At 34.8% G+C, this 25,670-nt stretch overlaps 1 protein-coding gene across 1 annotated transcript in view; it reads right to left on the reverse strand.

The window, feature by feature from the left end:
* The window catches only part of Khc (Kinesin heavy chain), a 71,002-nt gene extending 49,742 nt beyond the window's left edge, over positions 1–21,260 (reverse strand). The window contains exon 1 of the mRNA XM_074175402.1: positions 20,934–21,260. Coding sequence (XP_074031503.1) covers positions 20,934–21,080 — 147 coding nt within the window. The 5' untranslated portion in view covers positions 21,081–21,260. The remainder of the gene's footprint in view (positions 1–20,933) is intronic.
* Positions 21,261–25,670: the final 4,410 nt, after the last annotated feature.

The raw sequence follows: 25,670 nt of genomic DNA on the forward strand, positions 1-25,670 counted from the left end.
ATCCTGCACTGACACCTGTCGGATATAATCCAACGCCCTTCGTGGTATTGGCCAGGAGAGTATTTGTTTTCTGAGAAGTGTCAATCCTTTAACCTGCAGTGTAGGGAGTTGAGACTGGCCTGAACGAATTGTTCCTTTAAACTTTAGATGATTTAATTTATAGCCAGTCTTCAATTATGCCCACAAACTATATGTAAAAGGTTTTCTTTTCTTATACGAGGAATTGGGCAAATTTCGGATATGCGGTTGGTTACCTCCTTCACAGGCAGATGGGGTGATGACAAACCTGTCGTTTGTTGTCCGCTTCAGCCTAGTTCAAGGAATGATACTCTAAAGGAATTCGATTTTCAATTATTGGAAATCATCGACTTTATGTTGATGATAGACACTACCTTGCACTGAGGATTGGCTAAACATCCCGAAACCGGTCTGCAAGTGTGTTCCAATAATTGAAAATCTATTACGGCAGTTGTATCGCCAACGGCGTATGCAGGAATAACTTCTGTGAAGAATCCTGCACTGACACCTGTCGGATATAATTCAACGCCCTTCGTGGCATTAGCCAAGGGAGTAGTTGTTTTTTTTTTATAGGTGTCAGTCCATTAACCTGCAGTGCAGGGAGTTGACTTTCATGAGTGCTATGTCCGATATTAACTTCTGTTTTTATATCAAGACACTCAATAACTTTCATATTTGTATAATTTCCTGGACCCGGATGTCACGCAGGTAGCTATAGCTGCCTCCGTGGTGATTTTGATAGTTTTCTTGTGAACACGAGATCTATCAACTGAAACCACAAATGTGCGGTTGGCTCCTGTTGGTGGCTCCGTGCATTTGTATTTCTATCTTTTGGTAACCAAGTGTTGCCCATCCTTACACTTGGCTGCACCATACTGATGATGGGCCAAAAGCCCGAAACACGTGTCTATGGTTTGCCACTTTCATGAGTGCTATGTCCGATATTAACTTCTGTTTTTATATCAAGACACTCAATAACTTTCATATTTGTATATATATATATATATATATATATATATATATATATATATATATATATATATATATATTGAAGGACAGTCTTTGCTGACTAGTTAAGAACAAAACTTGGGAATTTTCTTTGGGTGATCAGCAGAACGGAAGTGTACTCTTATGACACAAGTTATTCCAATATTCGATAAAATTTATTATCATCCTCAGGGAAAAGCTACAAATTTTGTATGATGGTAATATACTATGAAAAATTATTAATATGAAAGGTCACACTTACTGTTAGTGACGTTGGCAGTGTCGAAAAGAATGTTACATTTAAACAATTGAAACATGTCAATACAATAAACAAGTCACTAAATAAAAGAGGTTGGCTCCTCACAGGATACAAAGAAGAATATTACATTAAAATTTTACTAAAAATCGTTAATTGTTTCAAAATTATGGATTACCGGTAGAAGCCACGAGGTTGAAGAACAAAGAGAGAGACACAAAACAATTGACACTGTCAGCTGTCATGTTATTCAGTTTAAAAAGGTGTGTTTGTAGATGATAAGCCATGGAACATACATAAATGAAACATACGTAACATAATACATACATAAATTTACATAAATGAAAACCCAAACGAAAACGAGAGTAAATTTTAACAACAGCCAAAGGTTCAAATTTTGCACGGAAACTAGAAAGTAACAATAAATTCTATCAGTAAATTACTGGTATTTATTTACCACCGATAGATAGAGGTTCGAATATAAATATGAAAAGAGTATAGTCCCTCCATTTTCCATAGAATATGCTAACTTATTTCCAAATATTTGTGTAGAACATAAATGAAACTGCAGTAAATAATGAGTATTATGACACTGTTAGCTTAAACTGTCATATGAGAGATGAGAGTTCCGTGGTGCCCGTGGTAGTGGACGGACGTGCTGATAACGTCCGCCCACAAAGAAGGTACGCGGATGCCATGTGCTATCGTGGGGCACCTTTTTGTGTTGTGTTAGTCCATTGTGTTGATAACTGAAATGTATGAGTGTCTTTTAAAAAAAAGTTATGAATAAAGGGCCCCCTTTATTCACGCCGGTATCCAGGCCGGGGTGGTTCGGATAACCACGTAAAAGGGGCTGTATATGTGGGAAAAAACCCAAAAGGTCTCCCAAGCAGTAGGCGACTTCATAAAAATCAAATTCTTTTTATAATTGAAGAAAGGTTTGAAAAAATGGGTGGCAGCATTGCTTCGTGCAAGACCGCTGCGCCACCCGACGAAGCTCCTGTCATCCAACAGGAGGAACATTGGTCATTTGCGCCTGACGCTAGGAAGCAACGACCATCCAAACTAGATAGAGAGAGAACTATCAAATGGAGAATTAATGTTTTGTCATAATACCTACTTCTTGATATATTTTGCCGAATCATGTCAATTTGGTTGACCAAGTGCGTCCAAAACAAATTATTGATATTTTACGTTTTGAATTCGAAATTCGAATAGATGTTGTAGACATTTCGAAAATTCGCGTTATTTTAAACAAAAAATTCAGATCTGCTTTGCTCGAACGAAACTATTTAATTTCTATGAAAACTTTTGCAACTTGCATTGATGTTAAGTAGCTGATTATTTTATGAGTGAAAGACCAATTCATAAGGATTATGTTATAAAAAACATGTTGTTACAAATGAAGAATTCTCGACTCAAAATACTACAAAAAATTAGATAACGCAGTAAGATATTAGAGTGCCTTGATTGGACAAAACTAATTTTCTTTCTGGACGTCCGGATTTGAAAACACTGTATATTAAGCATTATCGACATATCGAGCAAATACGCATTTTGGGAGAGTCGATAACTTCTAAGGACATTTTTGATATGATACAAGCGAAATTTTATTTCTATCTATAACGTATACCTACTTATTCTGATGGAGAAAAAACAGATTTCACGCTCAGCCAATGACCATGACGAAACACTTCCTGAGAGTCAACGAATGTACATCACTTTCCCATTATACATCGGTTAATTTTATTATGTGGCGTCACTAAATTTTTCTGTAGTTCAATGAATCTATTTTTGTATAAAGATCACGTCGGAACGATTTATGAAAAGTTTAACGCTACATATAAACCTATATTATTTTCATCAAACCAGACGTTTCGGTTTTTAATTGAATAATATTTATAACAATATATAATTTGCTAAACTAACAGATTTATACGTTGTTATTCTTTCAGGTTCCTAAATTTAGATAATTTTATAATCCCGTCTTCTTTGGCCATTTTTCAATATTTTTGAATACACTGACCCGTTACTTGGTCAAAATCAATAACACTATTCATGATAATAATTATAAATTTTCACAATATAGACTTGATTTCCAATACGCGTTTTTCTACACAGTAGCATCCTCAGTTGGACTGGTAAGTCCAACTAAGGATCATGAATAGAATTCTTTTAACAGATGATTCTCTCGCTAAACGAGCCATATCACATTCATTCATGTCTGAGAATAAGCTTGAAATAAATCAATAAGCTTGTCGTTAGTATGCTTATGTCAGTCATCATTCAATAGCAGTTCAATTCTGGTATAAGAAAATGAAAATCTCGAATGCCGGAAAACAACTACTTCCCTGGCTAGTACCAATCTGGACATTAAGTTATATCCGACAAATATGTTGCAAGGATAGACATTTATGCGAGGATTGTCTTGCAAATGATTCTCGTTCATCAAACAGCTGGACCACGATCGTAAACAAAGTCCCCAAAATGGGAAAGTAACGCCCCATGTACCAATACTGTGAAGACTGTTCGAGGAGATATAGTTTTCAGACTCATTTTGATCACAATTATGACAGTTGCCTTAAAAACAAATGTTAAATTTACAAAAACTGAGTGATTTCGTAGTATAGCTGATCTCAGCATATCTTGAAACTGCCTTCGAAAAAATAATCCGACTGAAAAACTTAGTATTTTTCGGGGCTCCGGTCAGACAATTTCATTAAAATGGTTAAGGCTTTCGCGGCTTTCGCTGGCGCAAGTGGCTAGCTTCATCAGAGGTTTATACATCCTGAGTTAATATCTCCGGTGACTGGATATGACAGCTGCGTAACGCGTATTTATGTTGACTCATCAGGCAGGCTAATACCTGTACATTGCTCAGGCACATTACGTAAAGCGTGTTTCTGTTAATTCAGGTAGTCTGGTGTAATAATACCTGTACCTGGATTTGGTAAATTGTAAATAATGTTCGTTGGCCCTTTTCTACCTGCCGTCAAGCTATTTACTATTCTTGAACTTCTCAAAATGGGATTCCTTATTGCTTCTCTTCTGTTGAAATTATCCGTGTGTTTGTATTGCACACGGATAGGTACCCACACGGATAAGTACCTGCACACTGGAACTGGAATATCTTCAAGTGAACATGAGATCGAATGGATACTGTGTACTCGAGATCAACAAAGCCATGAACTAAAAACTTCTGCGGCTCGAAACGAGGAGAAGGCTCAGATAGTTGCACGCGGGTATCTACCTAATATCCCTAGGGTCACAGACAGAATTGGAAAACTCTTAGGAAAACCCAACGGTTTTCAAACCCACCAAAAAGACTTAACAAAGCCTCAGGTCGAATATAGACAAAAGGGATCCACTATCAGCAACATGGGTTTATCGCATACCGTGCACTTGTGGGAAGGTATACGCCGGAACCACCAAAAGAATAATGGAAACAAGACTGAAGGAGCATGAAAGAAACTGCGTAGGCAAACAGATAAGTCAGCTGTGGCAGTTTCAGTGAAGGAAATACAGGAATCTATTCGAAAACACAGAACTTATTACGCCCCCGACCAGAGATACCATAGCAGACTGGTACGGGAGGCAATAAAAATCCACTAACACATGGATTATTTCATCAGAAAAGAAGTTGCTGTAAATCTCAATCGAATATGGAATCCCATTGTAAGAAGTTCAAGAATATCAAACAAACAGCATTACGGCAGGTAGAAAAGGGTCAACGTTATTGACAATTTACCAAATCCAGGTACAGGTATTATTACACCAGACTATCTGAATCAACATAAAAACGCTTTATGTAATGTACTTAATGCAGGTACAAGTATTAGCGTACCAAACTACCTGAGGAGTCAAAATAAATACGCGTTACGCAGCCGTAATATCTAGTCATAGGAGATAATAACTCAGGTTGTATAAACCTCTGAGGAAGCTAGTCACTAGCCAGCGAAACGTCAGAAAGAAATTTCAAAAATTCACAGCCTTCTAACCCGAAAAATAATAGTTAAACTGATAATCTTTATATTATTTAAGGCAAGCATAATATTATTATATCAGAATCTTTGCAAATTTCCTTAAAAATATTCAAAACTGGTGTGCAACGGCACTTGAAACTGCCTTAGAAAAAATAATCCGACTAAATATAGTATTCATGTGGCATTCAGGGATTTTATAATTTAGGCTGGGTAAAATATTTTTAGTGTATCTGTTGAAAAATTGGTTATTAATAGTACTTATGAACAGCGTGGTTTCGGGGATCAAGTCATACCAACGACATAGTCTTATTGTTTGAGCCAAGCATAATACCATCATTTCAGAACTCTTGCAAATTTACCTAAAAATATTCAAAACTTGTGTGCAAAGTCACTTGTAAGAAAACAGAATTAGTTCCATTTTAGAAAAATACAAAAGTATGAACTTTAGCCACAATTTTCTCAGGTAACATTTTCCAAATATTAATTTGACAATGGTAAGTTTACATAAATTGACTTGGTGTAGCCATAATAACGATATCTTTTTTCAATACTAGAATTTAAAGCTAGATTCATGCAACATTCTTTGCCAACAATTTATACGAACACTACAGCTCCAGAAACTGCTCCTAAGTGTAAATAAAGAATCAACACAGTGTGGGCATGTTTCCACTAGAAAGTATTATATCTTGATATGTAACTAGATGCTAGAATAGTAAGCAAGTTTCTCAGAATATTAATTGGAAGTGAAAGTTCTACAGACATCATGAACTTTTGATGACTGATAAATGTCAAATTGAACCATTTTTCGATACTCATAAAGATCAAAACGGAATAATTTCTAGCACTCAGGAGTTCCTCCCAAAGCATACCCTGATGCTTAGTATATTCTATCAGGAAAGGAGACATCCGCCTGATTGGAGATTCAAACTTTACTGTCAACCTTAATAGTCTGAAGTATCGGTAGAGGGTTGGAAACTTGTCTTTTTTATACAAATACTAAAGCAGGAAGTGACTTAGCCTGCTTAATTTTATCGAGAGTAGTATATGTGATGAGTACCCTGAAAACTGGATAAACCAATCACGCTGGACTTTACTTGTAACTACACTGTTCAAAAACTGTTTCGTTCTGAAATCGGCGGCCTTGTGAAATAATCTTCACGATACTGTTTTCAAAATGTATTTAATCACCCAAAGACAAAAAGACGTTATTAAATAATTCAGATCTTTCATTGTATTATCTTGCTTCTTGAATTAACTGGAAATCTAATTCCATATCTTTCACGACGTTCTAAAAGCATCATCACCTCAGTAAGGCCTTTAATGGTGTAAACCATGGGCTTTCTGATATAAACAGGTTAGGAAACATGTCGTTTAAAAGAAAAATCACAATTTTTTCTACTCAAGTGAGTCACTCCTCTATTGTATAATAATCCAGTCATTTTAGGTTTTTTAACCTCAATCTGCGGAAAAATTCCTACTGAGCTGAGAAATTTCCTATTTTTCAATGTACAAATAAAAAAGTATTGAGCATAAAATAAAAAAACCCTTTTATTACAGTTCATGGATTATGCCTACGGGGAAAACCATGTAAAAAAGAACACGCCTTGTATTCTACCTCAAAGGTGGTGCGAAAACGAGTGCATCATCATAATGTAGTCGCTTTCTCAGCGCTCTAGTCCGAAAACGGTTGATTTTACAAAAAAATGCAAGATACATTTTTTGTAGATAATCGTATGAGGAATAATTTTTATAATGACCTTTATTGACCTCCGAGCCATAGGTGAGATATTCGCGAAAAACGATTTTCGTGACCTTTTGACCCTTATAACTTTTTTAGCCGGCACGATATCAATGTCGATTTTTCACATCTTCATTAAAACGCCATAATGAAGGTGTATACCAAAATTCAGCTCAGTAGGAATTTTTCCGCAGATAACACATGGTTCAAGTCCCGAGACTAACAATGAAAACAACATTTTTTTTACAAAATTTTTTTTTATTCATCAACATAATCTCCTTTTAGGGTGATACAATGGTTCCAACGCTTTTCCAATTTTTCAATACCATGTTTATAAAAAAATGTATCTTTCGCTTCAAAATAAGTTTCAGTTTCAGCGATGACCTCCTCATTTGAGCCAAATCTTTTTCCCTGGAGCATTTTTTTAAGATCAGCAAAGAGCCAGTAGTCACTGGGGGCTAAATCTGGTGAGTATGGGGGGTGGGGAAGCAGATCAAAGCCCAATTCGTTTAATTTTGCCATTGTTTTCATCGACCTGTGGCAAGGTGCATTGTCTTGGTGAAAAAGGATTTTTTTTCTCTGCATGTGCGGTCGTTTTTTTACGATTTCCTCCTTCAAACGTACCAGTAAGTCAATATAATAATCACTGTTGATCGATTTACCTTTTTCGAGGTAGTCAATGAAAATCACGCCATGCGCATCCCAAAAAACTGACGCCATCACTTTGCCAGCTGACTGCTGCGTTTTCGGACGTTTCGGACGGCTTTCGCCAGCTGTGCGCCACTCAGATGACTGCCGCTTTGACTCTGGAGTGTAGTGATGTATCCATGTTTCGTCCATGGTCACGTAACGACGCAAGAAATCTTTTTTGTTGCGAGTAAATAGCGATAAACAGCTTTCTGAATCATCGACTCGTTGCTGTTTTTGTTCCATCGAAAGCAATCGCGGCACCCACTTAGAAAAAACCTTTTTCATGCTCAATTTTTCATGAAGGATAGTAAATACACTTCCATATGATATCTGTGTCATCTCAGCAATCTCACGGAGGTTCACTTTACGATCTTTCATTACAATTTTTGTCACTTCACTCACTCGGCAAACCACCGACAAATCGTTGATTTTGATGGACAAGAGTCCGGGTAACATTTTTCAATCCATTCTTTCGCTTGCACGGTGTTTTTACCCATTAAAAAACAATGTTTTATCAGAACACGAAACTCGGTTTTTTTCCATTTTTTAAACAAACTACAAAACGACTTTACTCTAACCTCGATAACTCAGCTGTTTCTGGTCCGATCGACTTAAAATTTCGACACGTTTCAAGCAAAGGTTAGTACTCTAGAAAGACGTGGTTACTGGTTTACTAAGAGCGCCATCTCTGGGTTAGTCTCGGGACTTATTGATCCATGTAGTAAAACCTTATATGACTGGACTATAAAGCGTATTATCATTTAGATAATTGAACAATGTTGTTTTGAAGATATTAAAAAAATTTATCTCATCAAAGATCCTATTGAAACTGTTATAACATAGAATTCCTTGGTATTTTGGAGAATTCTGTCACACACTAAGCCTAGAGAATGTCATTTTTACCCCCTCAAACGACCTGGAAAACTATAACGTGAAGTTTTTCTCACCAAATCGGGTGTCAGGAATAACATATCTCAATCTGGCAGGTGTACAAATTCAATTTTCAAATATATGATTTTTTCAAGTTTCCACCCCATCTTTACCCCCTCAGACGGCCTGGAAAACTGCAACGTGAAGTTTTTCTCGCCAAATCGGGTGACAGGAATAACATCTCAATCTTGCAGGTGTACAAATTCAATTTTCAAATATATGATTTTTTCAACTTTCCACCCCATGTTCACCCCCTCAGACGGCCTGGAAAACTATGACGTGAAGTTTTTTCTGTCGGGAAGATCATCAGGAATAACATATCTCAATTTTGTTGGTGTACAAAGTCGATTTTTCATGTTACGCTTTTTTTAAAAAATTTCTACCCTATTTTCATCCCTTCAGAGAGTTTGATAAACTAGGATGGTTCTGTTTTTTTACTAATTCAGTCAATAAGCCTATAATCATATTGAAAAATGGTAGGTTTGCAGAGTCGGTAAATGAAAAAATAATAATGCGATATTTTTTTCTCAGTGTACTTTGTAGATGTGGATAACTTCACGCCCGTCTCCTCAATACGGGTGTGAAGTTATCCACATCCACAAAATACACTGAGAAAAAAATATGGCATTATTATTTTTTCATTTACCGACACTGCACACCTACCATTTTTCACAATGATACATATGCTTATTTACTGATTTAGTGAAAAAAAACAACCGTCCTAGTTTATTAAACTGTCTGAAATGTTGAGAATAGAGTGGAAATATTTTTTAAAAATCGTAACATGAAAAATCGACTTTGTGCACCTGCAAAATTGAGAACGAGTGTGAAGGCAGCCACGGATTTCTAGCCATGAGTTTGTAGCGTGAGCCTTACTGCACACGGCGTCAGCGGCATCCAAAATGTTTTGTAAATTGGAGAACAGCTACGACTATTTCTAATAATTAATGAGAATTCACTGCAGAATGTTCTTCGAGAAATGAATATTGATTCATTATATTGATAAGAGGATTTAACCTGTATCTCATAATATTTTGCCAGGCAGAAAACCTATCTTCACACAACCGTACATGTTTTGAAAATAAACTTCAATAAATCCATTAAAATATTCGTGGATGGGGATTTTTTTGCATAATTACATACTATGAGAGGTAATGAATGAGACCTATATCTCAAAATATTTTGCCGGGCAGAAAAACTACCCCCACAAACCCTTATATGTTTTCTATATTAAATTCAATAACTCCATTGAAATATTCGTGGATGGGGATTTTTTTGCATTATTACATACTATGAGAGGTACTGAATGAGACCTATATCTCAAAATATTTTGCCGGGCAGAAAAACTACCCCCACAAACCCTTATATGTTTTCAAAACTAAATTCAATAACTCCATCACAATATTCGTGGATGGGGATTTTTTTGCATAATTACATACTATGAGAGGTGCTGAATGAGACCTATATCTCAAAATATTTTGCCAGGCAGAAAAACTACCCCCACACACCCTTTTATGTTTTCTAAATTAAATTCAATAACTCCAATAAAATATTCGTGGATGGGGATTTTTTTGCATAATTACACACTATGAGAGGTACTGAATGAGACCTATATCTCAAAATATTTTGCCGGGCAGAAAAACTACCCCCACAAACCCTTTTATGTTTTCTAAATTAAATTCAATAACTCCAATAAAATATTCGTGGATGGGGATTTTTTTACATAATTACACACTATGAGAGGTACTGAATGAGACCTATATCTCAAAATATTTTGCCGGGCAGAAAACCTATCTTCACACAACCGTACATGCTTTGAAAATAAACTTCAATAAATCCATTAAAATATTCGTGGATGGGGATTTTTTGCATAATTACATACTATGAGAGGTACTGAATGAGACCTATATCTCAAAATATTTTGCCGGGCAGAATAACTACCCCCACACACCCTTTTATGTTTTCTAAATTAAATTCAATAACTCCATTGAAATATTCGTGGATGGGGATTTTTTTGCATAATTACATACTATGAGAGGTACTGAATGAGACCTATATCTCAAAATATTTTGCCAGGCAGAAAAACTACCCCCACACAACCTTTTATGTTTTCTAAATTAAATTCAATAACTCCAATAAAATATTCGTGGATGGGGATTTTTTTGCATAATTACACACTATGAGAGGTACTGAATGAGACCTATATCTCAAAATATTTTGCCGGGCAGAAAAACTACCCCCACAAACCCTTTTATGTTTTCTAAATTAAATTCAATAACTCCAATAAAATATTCGTGGATGGGGATTTTTTTACATAATTACACACTATAAGAGGTACTGAATGAGACCTATATCTCAAAATATTTTGCCGGGCAGAAAACCTATCTTCACACAACCGTACATGCTTTGAAAATAAACTTCAATAAATCCATTAAAATATTCGTGGATGGGGATTTTTTGCATAATTACATACTATGAGAGGTACTGAATGAGACCTATATCTCAAAATATTTTGCCGGGCAGAATAACTACCCCCACACACCCTTTTATGTTTTCTAAATTAAATTCAATAACTCCATTGAAATATTCGTGGATGGGGATTTTTTTGCATAATTACATACTATGAGAGGTACTGAATGAGACCTATGTCTCAAAATATTTTGTCGGGCAGAAAAACTACCCCCACACACCCTTTTATGTTTTCAAAACTAAATTCAATAACTCCATCAAAATATTCGTGGATGGGGATTTTTTTGCATAATTACATACTATGAGAGGTGCTGAATGAGACCTATATCTCAAAATATTTTGCCGGGCAGAAAAACTACCCCCACACACCCTTTTATGTTTTCTAAATTAAATTCAATAACTCCATTGAAATATTCGTGGATGGGGATTTTTTTGCATGATCACATACTATGAGAGGTGCTGAATGAGACCTATATCTCAAAATATTTTGCCGGGCAGAAAAACTACCCCCACACACCCTTTTATGTTTTCTAAATTAAATTCAATAACTCCATTAAAATATTCGTGGATAGGGATTTTTTTGCATGATCACATACTATGAGAGGTGCTGAATGAGACCTATATCTAAGAATATTTTACCAGGCAGAAAAACTACCCCCACACACCCTTTTATGTTTTCTAAATTAAATTCAATAACTCCATTAAAATATTCGTGGATGGGGATTTTTTTGCATAATTACATACTATGAGAGGTACTGAATGAGACCTATGTCTCAGAATATTTTGCCGGACAGAAAAACTACCTCCACACACCCTTTTATGTTTTCTAAATTAAATTCAATAACTCCATTAAAATATTCGTGTATGAATGTATCATGGCTAAAAACTATTATATTATATACCAAAATATTATAATAAATGCGGTGAATACGGAAATTATGTCGTAGCTAAGTACAAGGAAAATTTTTCAGCAGAGTTACGATTTAACGATTTCAACACTTTATATGGAAGGCAATGATTAACAGATTTCGCAATGAATTACTGCTTATCGGCTTTGTATAAACAACACCCTCTTGAATCCATTTTATTATTTACAACGAATGAAACTTACGCCATAATGCATTGCGGCAATGAATTAGAATCTACTTTTTATGAAGAACTACCTGAAATAAAAGATAATTCAAAAAGTATTCTTCCAATAATAATTGGTACTCTTCTAAATTGCGACCATTGGGTCTTAGCTTTAGCCGATTTGAAAACTAAACAGTTCATATATATTGATCCCAGATATAATAATATTTCGAATGAGGCCGACCTTTATAGAGAAAAATTACAAATTTTCATTCAAAATTATGTAAAAATCACGAACAAATGTTTACCACTTGAAATGTGTACGTTAAAAACGGAAAGTATAGCTCATATCAGACAAAGAGATGGATATAACTGCGGGGTATATGTATTGTATTTTTTCAGTCAAATATTGAAAAATGATTCTTTGATGAAGCCAAACAATATGGATTTATTCAGGAATGACCTGATGGGAATAGTTTTAGAAAATGCAGACTTGAATCAAAAAGATTTTTGTCTAATATGTGGATTTACCATTGCACAAACTCTGAACACCAATTGCAAAATATGTCACAGATATTTTCACAACTCTTGTGTCAGTTTTAAAAACCATAAATGTTTACTGTGCCATATTTTTCTTACTGCCACATAATTAATCAATTTCAAGTAAATCTATTACAATAATACTCGTAGAACGATACACACTTTGAATTTATTTTGATCCTGAGATGCTTTTTATTTTCTATTGTTTAAACAATCTTGTCATTTCTAATTTTTACTTTATGATTTCACCATACATTACAGTCTATACTTTTAATGAAAAAGCTGAAAGTTAATTTTGTTAAATATTATAATATATAATATTATTTATGCGTTGAGTTATATATATAAGAGTTTAATTTAATTTATTATCTGAAGTTACGTTATTTTTATATTTCATTTTTGTTATATTTATTGTGGAATAGGCCTACTGGGAAAACCACAAAGAAAAATTTTTACTTTATGATTTCACCATTACAGTCTATAATTTCAAAAAAAAGCTTAAAGTTACTTTTGCTAAATATTATAATATATACCTAATATTATTTATATGTTAAGTTATATATTCAAGAGTTTTATTTAATTTATTATCTGAAGTTACGTTATTTTTATATTTCATTTTTGTTATTTTTATTGTGGAATAGGCCTACTGGGGAAACCAAAAAGAAAAAAAAAACGCGTCTGTCACTCTACCCCAAGGTGACGAGGAAAAGGGTGAATTATTTGGGTATTTTTTCTGCCCGACGAAATATTTTGAGACATAGGTCTCATTCAGCACCTCTCATAGTATGTAGTTATGCAAAAAAAATCCCCATCCACGAATATTGTGATGGAGTTATTGAATTTAGTTTTGAAAACATAAAAAGGTGTGTGGGGGTTGCGTTTCTGCCCGGCAAAATATTTTGAGATATAGGTCTCATTCAGTACCTCTCATAGTATGTAATTATGCAAAAAAATCCCCATCCACGAATATTTCAATGGAGTTATTGAATTTAATTTTGAAAACATAAAAGGGTGTGTGGGGGTAGTTTTTCTGTCCGGCAAAATATTCTGAGATATAGGTCTCATTCAGCACCTTTCATAGTAATGTTTTCATGCAAAAAATCCCCATCGACGAATATTTTGATGGAGTTATTGAATTTAATTTTGAAAACATAAAAGGGTGTGTGGGGGTAGTTTTTCTGCCCGGCAAAATATTTTGAGATATAGGTCTCATTCAGTACCTCCCATAGTATGTAATTATGCAAAAAAATCCCCATCCACGAATATTTCAATGGAGTTATTGAATTTAATTTAGAAAACATAAAAGGGTGTGTGGGGGTAGTTTTTCTGCCCGGCAAAATATTTTGAGATATAGGTCTCATTCAGTACCTCTCATAGTATGTAATTATGCAAAAAAATCCCCATCCACGAATATTTCAATGGAGTTATTGAATTTAATTTAGAAAACATAAAAGGGTGTGTGGGGGTAGTTTTTCTGCCCGACAAAATATTCTGAGATATAGGTCTCATTCAGCACCTCTCATAGTATATAATTATGAAAAAAAATCCCCATCCACGAATATTTTGATGGAGTTATTGAATTTAATTTTGAAAACATAAAAGGGTGTGTGGGGGTAGTTTTTCTGCCCGACAAAATATTTTGAGACATAGGTCTCATTCAGTACCTCTCATAGTATGTAATTATGAAAAAAAATCCCCATCCACGAATATTTCAATGGAGTTATTGAATTTAATTTAGAAAACATAAAAGGGTGTGTGGGGGTATTTTTTCTGCCCGGCAAAATATTTTGAGATATAGGTCTCATTCAGTACCTCTCATAATATGTAATTATGCAAAAAAATCCCCATCCACGAATATTTTAATGGAGTTATTGAATTTAATATAGAAAACATATAAGGGTTTGTGGGGGTAGTTTTTCTACCCGGCAAAATATTTTGAGATATAGGTCTCATTCAGCACCTCTCATAGTATGTAATTATGCAAAAAAAATCCCCATCCACGAATATTTTGATGGAGTTATTGAATTTAATTTTGAAAACATAAAAGGGTGTGTGGGGGTAGTTTTTCTGCCCGACAAAATATTTTGAGACATAGGTCTCATTCAGTACCTCTCATAGTATGTAATTATGCAAAAAAATCCCCATCCACGAATATTTCAATGGAGTTATTGAATTTAATTTAGAAAACATAAAAGGGTGTGTGGGGGTAGTTTTTCTGCCCGGCAAAATATTCTGAGATATAGGTCTCATTCAGCACCTCTCATAGTATATAATTATGCAAAAAAATCCCCATCCACGAATATTTCAATGGAGTTATTGAATTTAATTTAGAAAACATAAAAGGGTGTGTGGGGGTAGTTTTTCTGCCCGGCAAAATATTCTGAGATATAGGTCTCATTCAGTACCTCTCATAGTATATAATTATGCAAAAAAATCCCCATCCACGAATATTTCAATGGAGTTATTGAATTTAATTTTGAAAACATAAAAGGGTATGAGGGGGTAGTTTTTCTGCCAGACAAAATATTTTGAGACATAGGTCGCATTCAGTACCTCTCATAGTATGTAATTATGCAAAAAAAATCTTCATTCACGAATATTTTCATGGAGTTATTGAATTTAACGTTGAAAAAATGAAAGTGTGTGTGGGGGTGGCGTTTCTGCCCGACAAAATATTTCAACATACGGGACTCATTTTGTATGCCAAATTAAATACATTTCAAGAAAAGAATCCTCATCTATGAAATATTTGAAGAAATTATGGGTTTTTCTTTAAAAATTATTATATATATATATATATATATATATATATATATATATATATATATATATATTATATTTCAACATAGGGGTTTTGTTCTGTATGCTTCAATGAATATTTTCGAACAAAAAAATCCCCACTCACGTATGATGTGAAGGAATTATGGATTTGTCTTTGCGATCATTGTGTAAAGTCATTGCTGGCCACGAAATGGATACCCATTTTGGGAGCCGCTGATTATGGGGTCCCGCGCGACGCTTCGACAAATCCATGGCTAGAACTCGTGGCTGCTTTCACACTGATAAATTGAGATATGTTATTCCTGATGATCTATTCGACGGAAAAACTTCACGTCATGGAATTCATTTATACTCGTAATATGAAATAGTTCACTCCGACTGATTTAACATATTAGCAGGAATCGCATGGTCTTGCAAAAGAATAAACAGGGACTCTCAGCGTTGCCACAATGGTATATTTGAATTAAACAGGCCTACATCACACAAATCGGTTCGTTGTGGAAGGTATAATGCTATAAAAAATTCTATATAATAAAAACGGAAGAACAAAATAAGAAATAAACTCAGTGTCCTGGTAAATTGAGTTATCAATATGTTTAATATACTTCATTAGTATTTCAAACCCGACAGATAGGTAGATTTAAAAAAAAACGAATGATCAAAACTTGAATTGGTACATCTATGAATTGAAATATGTAATTCATCAATTGTAGAGAATGAACTTTACCTCCTAAAACTGAAACAAAATTTTTGAAATATTTCACTCCTTCAAACCAGGTGGAAAAACAGTAAGATTTTTTAATTTTTTTCATATAAACCCATTCCCTCAGACAGTCTGGAAAACTATGACGTGAAGTTTTTCTCGTCAAACCGGGTGTCAGGAATAACATCTCTTAATCTTGTAGGTGTACAAACTCCATTTTTGAATATATGATTTTTTCAACTTTCCACCCAATTTTCACACCCTCAGACAGCCTGGAAAACTATAACGTTAAAGTTTTTTTTTGCCGAATAGATCATTAGGAATAATATATCTCAATTTTATAGGTTTAAGTACACATTCAATTTTCGAACATACGATTTTTTCAACTTTCCAACCCATTTTCACCCCCTCAGACGGCCTGGAAAAATATGACGTCAAGTTTTTCTCGTCAAATCGGGTGTCAGGTATAATATCTCTTAATCTTGTGGGTGTACAAACTAATTTTTTGAATATATGATTTTTTCAAGTTTCCACCCCATTTTTACCCCTTCAGCCTGCCTGGAAAACTATAACGTGAAGTTTTTTCAGTCGAATAGATCATCAGGAATAACATATCTCAATTTTGTTGGTGTACAAAGTCGATTTTTCATGTTAAGAAATTTTTTGATATTTTCACCCCCTCAGACGGTCTGGAAAACTATGACGTAAATTTGTTTCTATCGAATAGATCATTATGGATAACTTATCTCAAACTTGTAGGTGAACACATTCAATTTTCGAAGATACGAATTTTTAAACTTTCCACCCCATTTTCACCCCTCAGGATTTTCACCCCCTCAGGCGGCCTGGAAAACTATAACGTGAAGTTTTTCTTGTCGAATAGATCATCAGGAATAACATATCTCAATTTTGTAGCTGCTCAAAGTCGATTTTTCATGTTAAGACATTTTTTGACATTTTCACCCCATGTTCACCCCCTCAGACGGCTTGAAAAACTATGACGTGAAGTTTTTTCTGTCGAATAGATCATCATGGATAACATATCTCAAACTTGTAGGTGTATACATTCAATTTTCCAAGATACGATTTTTTCAACTTTCCACCCCATTTTCACCACCCCATTTTCACGGCCTGGAAGGCCGTCTGGGGTGGTGAAACAAGGTGGTGAACAAGATAAACAACACGTCCGAATTTTTCAGTTCGTCTGAAGGGGTGGAAATGATGTGAAAAATTAAAAAAAAACGAATGATCAAAACTTGAATTGGTACATCTATGAATTGAAATATGTAATTCATCAATTGTAGAGAATGAACAACTGAAACAAAATTTTTGAAATATTTCACTCCTTCAAACCAGGTGGAAAAACAGTAAGATTTCCCTTATTTCACTAGGTCAAGAACTTTTTTTTTTCGAAAAAATTGTAGGTATACAAAACTGTTACATGTCAAAAAAAATTATTAAATATTTTTTCATGGTGCACGACCTTGAATGTGGATAATTTTACACCTGTCAAATTAGTCGAATAAACTAGTCTAAAAATATCAAAATATGAGAAGAAATACAAATAGGTACGGCTGTAATATGATAAGAGTCTTATTCTTCTTGTGAAACACTCATAGAAGTGTACCCAAAAGCAGACCGATGAGAGCACAGTATTATTATTTGGCATTGAACTCCAGGAAAGAACAGGAATTTTCGTTTTGTTTTGTTTCCGGGTTTTACCGTAGTCTTCTTTAGGTACAATCTCCAAACGTTTCAACTGCAACTCTTCTTGACATATCAACTGAAACTGAAGCTCTCATTTCTGCCATGTCATTTACAGTGCCGATTTTTCGCGACTTTCTGTAATAGCGGGTTCGCGCGTACTTCCCGAGCGATTTGCGTGACATGGTTTTTGTTTGTCGCCTTTCCATGCTGTGTGTCAGATCTTTGGTAGGTAGATATGTTTTATCTTCCTTTCTGTTGAAGTTCTCTTGGGTTTTTGTATCTCTACGACTTCTAAATACATTCTTGTTGAATAATGATTCGACGTTGCTAGCCTCTCGGTATTTTCGAAAAGGATTTTATGTTCCCCCTCGGACAGTGCATGTTCAGCGACTAGACTTCTCGGTCTGTCCCAAACGGCAACTTCGCTTGTGCTCGACTAGACGGGTACCATTGCTTCTTTTCGTCTGACCGACATAAACTTTACCACAGTTACATGGAATCCTGTAAACTACCGTTAATTGGGTGAATCTCTGCTGTATTTTGCAGATACTTTGATATTTTCTTCGTTGGTTTGATGACGGTGTTAATTTTCTCCTTGTTTAGAATTCTCCCTATTCGGTTGGTGATATCTTCTATGTATGACAGATACACAGTGACTTGGGGTTGATCTTCACTGATGTATCTCTTCATCTCTCTTGGACGCGTAGCGCGTATTATGTCTTTTCTGTGGTAGCCGTTTGTTTGTAACACAGTTGTTAGGTGTTTTATTTCGTCGTAAACGTACCTTTCTTCATATATTCTCAAAGCTTTAATCAGTCGCTGAACATGCACTGTTCCGACCCTTTTCGAAAATACCGAGAGGCTAGCAACGTCAAATCATTATTTCACAAGAATGTAATTATATGCCATAGAAATACACAAACACCAAGAGAACTTCAATAGAGAGGAAGAGAGAACATATCTAGTAGATATGTTCTCCTATATCTACCAAAGATCCACACAGCATTGAAAGGCGCCAAAACGAAGCCATATCACCCAAATCGCGCTGTAAGTACGCGCGAACCCGCAATTACAGAAAATGCCTGAAAAATCAGCACAATGAATGACATGGCAGAAATGAGAGCTTCAGAATAATGGAGGCTGAAGAGTTACAGTATTATTTTTGGCTAAAAACTCACAAACATTCAATGAATTGTGAGTGAGCAGGTGATTGAAACTGCATCGAACTTGTAGGTAGTTTGAACTCGTGGCAGGAATTCATGATGCACTATGCCATGGAAATCAAAGAACACAGTGAGCATAAGCCTCACTTTTGACCATACTTGTCAAACATTTTTTGGTCTTGGCAACCAGAATACCCCCACTGGTACGACTGAGGCCTAATTTTGAAGTCATCTTCACGGCTTTCTTGGAAACACTTATACCACTCATAAACTCTTGAATTACTCATAGCGGACTCACCATTAGCCTTTCACCTTTCATTAACTTTGACACACTTATATCAATATCATTCGACCATATGAATTCATATGCACAATACCAAGTTCAAAATATAATTTGCTGTATTCATCTGCAAATAGGGCCAAATATCAGTGGACGCTAAACTGATTCAATTTTGAAAGTTTGGAGTTAGCGGATGTCTAACTTCTATCTATGTCTACAAGCTGGTCCAGAATTTTATAGGTGAGCAACGTTAAGCTAGCAGAACCCAACCACAAAAAAATATCTTATTAAGTAAGGCTGCGTCATAACAAAATGTTTTTTCTGTTCTTGGCTTTCACTACGTAACGTTGAGCTAGCAGAACCCCCGATAACTATTATAAATGAAGATCCAAAAATTCTGGAATAGAGAACAAAATTAGCCTAAAATTATGGCAAGAAAATAAATATAAAAATTCAGAGTGGTTCTGCTAGGGGTTACTGAACCATGTTGGTTAGAGTAAGTTTTTTGTGTTTGTAACGTTTGTTAGTGAATCATTTGGTGTTATCATTGAAAATTCAATTACTCAAAACTTATCAATCGTTAAGTCAATTGTTTATTTTATTAATCACCTACTAAAACGAATTATAGGGAATGATTTGCAAAATGGACCCCATTAAGGCCACAAAATAAATAGGGTCCAATTGGTGTCCTTTTTTTCAACCAGTATGGTATTATATTTATTTACTTAGGATTTTCATGAAAAGGTAAAAAATGTATATTTTCCTAATGAGTTTGCCTTCCAAGGGAATTTTTTACTACTGTTGATGTTAACTAGAAAAAGAATCTCTGAACTCAGTTGAAATCAAGGTACCTCAATCATGAACACTTATGTGACTAAATGTAGACTATTTCGTAATCCAAACCTGTTGAAATATTAAACTACAATATCTAATGCAATTGATGCTGTTCCGCAATGTTGATAATTGCTCCTTGCACAAATATAATGAGAAAATGAATATTCATTAAAATATAGTTCTGAATGCTCTGATGATTCTCTCCACATAGTTGAAAGTAGAATTTTTCTGTTCTAATTCACATATGAGTTGATTTACAGTTTACAAAAATGATACAAAATTATTTATTTAATATGACAGAGATATAGGGAGAATTGTTAAAAATACTATTATATCAGAACTCACAGTGTGATATGAAAATTTCGCTGATAAGATATTGTGTTAAAAAATATTATCGAACTGACCAATACTGGATGAAATTCCATTGTTATGTATTCAAAAAACACATTTCATTGTGACATTTCCACTTGCGGAAATCTCAATGGTGTTTTTTGAATGCGATATTTGGTAAACTGATTGAGAAGTTAAAGTGTCTGAATAATATTTCATTCAAGGTCGGTGTCTGTCTTAGTTTTTGAACAATGTTATAACCCCAATGATAGAGAAAAATCAATAATATAAGTGAACTGAGGAAAGATGTTCAAAAGACAAGATACTCAATGTAATTACAACAGTACAAATTAACTGTGAACATCAGATCAGAAATACATGCTTGACAAGATATGCGCTGAAGTGAAAGAGAACAATGAATAATTTTTTTGGAAACTACAATGTCTCACTTACCCCGATTGAAATGCAGTTTTCATCACTTCCTTGGGGAAACTTCACAATGAATTTTGACCCAGCCTTTTCTTCTGAATCATTTAATGGTCGAAACCTACACACTACTCTAATACTGTCCTCTGCAGGGATTTCACGTTCCCCCGACATTTTTTCTTACTTGGATTACCCACAGCACTTATGAATTATTATACAACTGAATAAAACTACAAACAATACATTAGTATAAAAAAATTGTGGTTTCCTATGAAACTGACGTCCCTATTCCTACATCGAACGATTTGGACAATCAACTATATTCCTGTCTGTGTGATGTCAAATGTAGGAAAGAAAAAATCATTATCGAATGTGTCATGAATTGGATGGCAATGTTGCTGCCATCTCTATTCGAAAAACGAAACCCGCCATACTATTCCTCTAAATTCGAACAATGATTTGATCGTTGTTTGTACTTCAAGCAAGTTTATAACTTCTTTACGAGGTGCCGTACTATTGTTTAGTCATTGTTAAATTTTTCCATTATGTTTCATGAAGGTGTGGTATCACTAATCCGTCCGAATCAACTGTTTTACATAATGAACGAAGCAATCCGATATTTTTGGATAGGAATAATTTGTACTAAAACAACGCTAACGCGTTGCCTAACTTTGCACTTGGCTATGCCGTACTGATGATAGTTAATAAACCAGAAACACGTGTCTGCGGTTTACATATGTTCTTGAGTGCTTTGTTCCATGAACTTTCCCAGCTTTTGATTGTATCAAATCCACTCGCAATATTATCATCTATATTGTATACTGGTCTCGGATATCACACAAGCATCTGCCTCGTGGTGACTTTAATGATATCTGACCGAAACCACAAAATGCGGCTGGCTTCTGTTGATGACACCATACATTCAAGGCCGTCACCATGAGGGGGATTAGGGGGAAGCCTCCTTTCGACTTGGGAAAAAGATGGAAAAAGTTGGGAAATTTTGGGCCATGAAAATAGAAAGAAATTATAGTTAAAAAAGATGAATAAAAATTTATAAAAAAATGAGAGAAAAGAAAAGGAGAGGTAATAAGAAAAGGGAAAAACCAGGAGAAGGTTGGGAATTCCCATAACTTGAAGAGAATTCTGAGTTGTTTGAAATCTTCAAAAAAGTTTAATTTCTCCCAAGTTAAGAGAACAGTCCTGAACAGTCCTAAATTTTGAAGTGACAATTTTACAAAATTCACAACTTTTCGCTGTTTTTCTGACTTGGAAAAGTTGGGAAATTTCGGGCCGTGAAGATAGAAAAAATAATAGTAGAAAACAATAACCACGATATTATTTAGGTGTTGTTTCTTTTCATTTGTATTGAATATTCCTATACATGGTGGATATGGTGGAGGACCAAGGACCTTAGTCCAAAGTAGAATAATTCCCATTATTATTTTTATAATCACCAAAATTTATTTTTGTTTTTGCATACCCTAACGGGCATAAGCATTCATCCAATCTTTGGATAGCTGAGTAAGAAAACTAATATATTGTAGTAGTAACTAATCCCTCGGCTTTCATTTCTTCGAAAGTTGAGAAATTTTGCTGGTGGAGTTGGGAAAATTTGGATTCCCCCCTGGTTTTTCTTTTCGCTACGGCCCTGCATACATTTGTATTGTTTCTGCAACAAAATGTCGCTATACCGTACTGATAACAGCTAATGATAATAGCCAATATATATATCTATGACTATAACTTTATGCATGTTTTTTTTTCTGTACCTAACTGAGTCTTTGAGGACATTTTATCAGTTTAGGAAGTGTCCCCAAACTTTTTATATATCTATCTGATAGTTTGAGGACTCGAATTGTTTGGGGACCATGAAGTAATCTGTGTGAGGACAGCAATAGGCAATTCGAGGACCTATCGCAAAATTTGAAGACTTCATTCAAATAATTTCAAATTCGTGCATGATGTTGCACTGTGTCAGTTTCAGAAAGTTAGAGGATTGCATGAGTTGTTAGTTTGAAAATGTTTCTCCAGAGAAAAATTTATAGGTGAGAGGTTTGTTTTTGAATAAACTCAGTCGATTCACTCAGCAAATCATGGACTTCTTCGGCGTCTTCACTTCTGAATGAATTCAAATCCATTATTAATGACTACGAAGAAGGCGACATCTAGATTTAATAATTCAAACGTCAAACTCGAGGAAAACATTAATTATTTCCATCCGTGCGTTCCACTAAAACGCTCACAACTGCAGTTTTTCCCGTTCCAATTGCTTGCAAGCGTTAAGGCTAGTTCATGTTGGAACGAACATCGCATAAAAAGTGCGAATTAAAATGGCGTCGTGTTTATCGTAAAAAAGTTGAAAAAATTGAACTTTTTTGCGATTTCCGCAAAATGTTATACGTCAACATACAAAGTAGTTATATTGCTTTGACTCTCGTTTTTTAAGCCCATACATCGAAATTGAATCCGAAATGGACAAATGTGTCAGGTTGTTCAAATTATATCAACTTTACCGTAAAAAGCTTCATTGAGAAAACTCCGTCTTTATAATGGGAAATATTTTCAAAAATAGAAGAAAATATGGAGAATATCACAATCTTGTGGCTGAAATAAATGAGAATTAGTGATCCAGAGAAATATTTCAACTATTTCAGGCTCACTCTCTCATTATTCAATAAATTATTGAATTTGGTTGGTCCCTCATTAAAGAAAAGTCATTTTGCAAAAGAACCCCTCACCCCTGCAGCCAGTAACGTTAAGATAAGTGGTTTTGCAGACACGCTCCTATTAAACAAAACTTGAGAAAATTGTTAATCGTATATTCTGATATGATGGGGTCTGGTCTTAAAAGTCGTAATTCGTATGAGTCGTATGTCATCATTCAGGTTCATGTAATAAAATTAAAAATTCAACAATGAAATCCCTAGATATTGCCCGCTTCAACATGAACAGGGTATTTTGACAATTGAGGCAAATTTGCGGAACCGCAAAAATATTATCGCAATCGTTCTAATATGAAATCGCCTTTACTGACGTAAACTCAAGTGGAATAGATTATGGAACATTTTGAGCGTTCATGTAAACATTGCAATTGGCGAGGTTGAAAAAACGAAGTAGCAGTTTTAATGAGGTTACGTGGGTACACCTTAACAATAGGTTTCAATAATTGCAAAATAACTTTATTCATGTTAAAAAAGAAGTATGAATTATTGAACAAATTTAGTTTGACTGTAATCAAAATCTCTTATACGACAATTTGAGATTTGTAGATGCGTCGCAATAATGCTCCAGAAACTAGGTAGTTCAGATGGAGAGTGAAATGCAACTTTACAAAATTATAATCGTGAAAACCGAAAACTTAGGCCACGTATTGATTATGAGAATGTATTTCATCGTTATTCAGATGAAGAATTCAAGTCATTTCAGGTACATGATTTTCTATGACATATTTCAATGTAAATTTTGGAAATGAATTTATTTTCATTATGTGTAAGTAATTATTCCATTGATTACTGATGAGATTGAATGAGTTAAGAAATTAGAAATGAATTACGAATGACAACATTTAGTTCATATTTCAAAAATTGCGCCGTAATATGCTCAACGCCTCTTCGACCCAACGATTATGGCGTCCATAATCGTTGTCTTCGACCTACTTCACAGAACCTACCTCTTCAAATGGGTCGTTGTCAGCTTGGCGTGAGCGAAAGTAATGACGTCATGAGTGACGTTTTCGAGGCGACCACTACGACCGCGGTCATCATGTGGAATTGTTATAGGAGCATTTTGATCGTTGTGAGCGCTTAATGAAATGCACGGCATAAATAACCGTTTTCACGAAAACTTAAAATACTCGTTGTTACTTCGACTATCTATTTCCATATTCTTTTACAGATATATCAAAAATCAAATAGTGAACATCCCAACACAAACGATGTTATAGTCTATCCATTCCCAATTGGAACGACAATAAAAATAAGAGTATAGTCATAAACATTTCTTGCCTGTGGCCCCTAGTCGCCCAGATAGTTAGTAAACGTGCTATCAAATGTAGTTGAGGAATAAAGGCTCGGCTAGCTGGACTGGCTGAATACTAATTTCTTGTCCGTTTCACAATATTTCCTTATCAGTGCCATGTATTCGTGGGGTTAGGTGAGGTAGTGAATGGTTTTGCAAATCGATTTTTGAAAACTTTTTCTAGAGATAACTTACCTTAACACCAAACTGATACTTTTGCACTCGACGCGCGTTTCGCTAACAAGGTTAGTATCTTCAGGAGAAGCAAATTGATACTGAATTTAAAAACAAGGGTTAGCTGTTTATATATCTAAAGTTTTTTGGTCCGATGTGAACTTTGTTTGTTAAAAGATGATTATCCTAATTGATTTTTCGGTAATTAACTAGTGGACCCACTACCTGCAAATTAATTTGTCCGCTTTTTAATCTATTGTTGTTTAATCTATTGTTACCTATGCTGTGACTCAATTATTAATATCAAAGATGTTGATTCCGTAAGGGGTGTCATTACAGAATACAGTGTCATTGAGAATAACCTTGGCTTTAAGAATGACGGCAGCACTCTCGACAGCAGTTAACCAATGTTTTTGAAACGGTCTGTCGAAGTTTTTTGTTTTGTCTGGCGCTGGGTGTTGGCAATGAGCTAACTTCACGAAAATGGGGAACCCGCATATGTCTCAATTTCAAAATAGCTGTTTAAAATGCTTGGAATTACAAATGAAACTACAATTTCTTCATAATACAAAA

This window comes from Leptinotarsa decemlineata, unplaced genomic scaffold (assembly GCF_025532065.1).
Source record: "Leptinotarsa decemlineata unplaced genomic scaffold, Ldec_3_MD MMD2_tig00001019_RagTag_RagTag, whole genome shotgun sequence".
NCBI classification, from domain to species: Eukaryota; Metazoa; Arthropoda; class Insecta; order Coleoptera; family Chrysomelidae; genus Leptinotarsa; species Leptinotarsa decemlineata.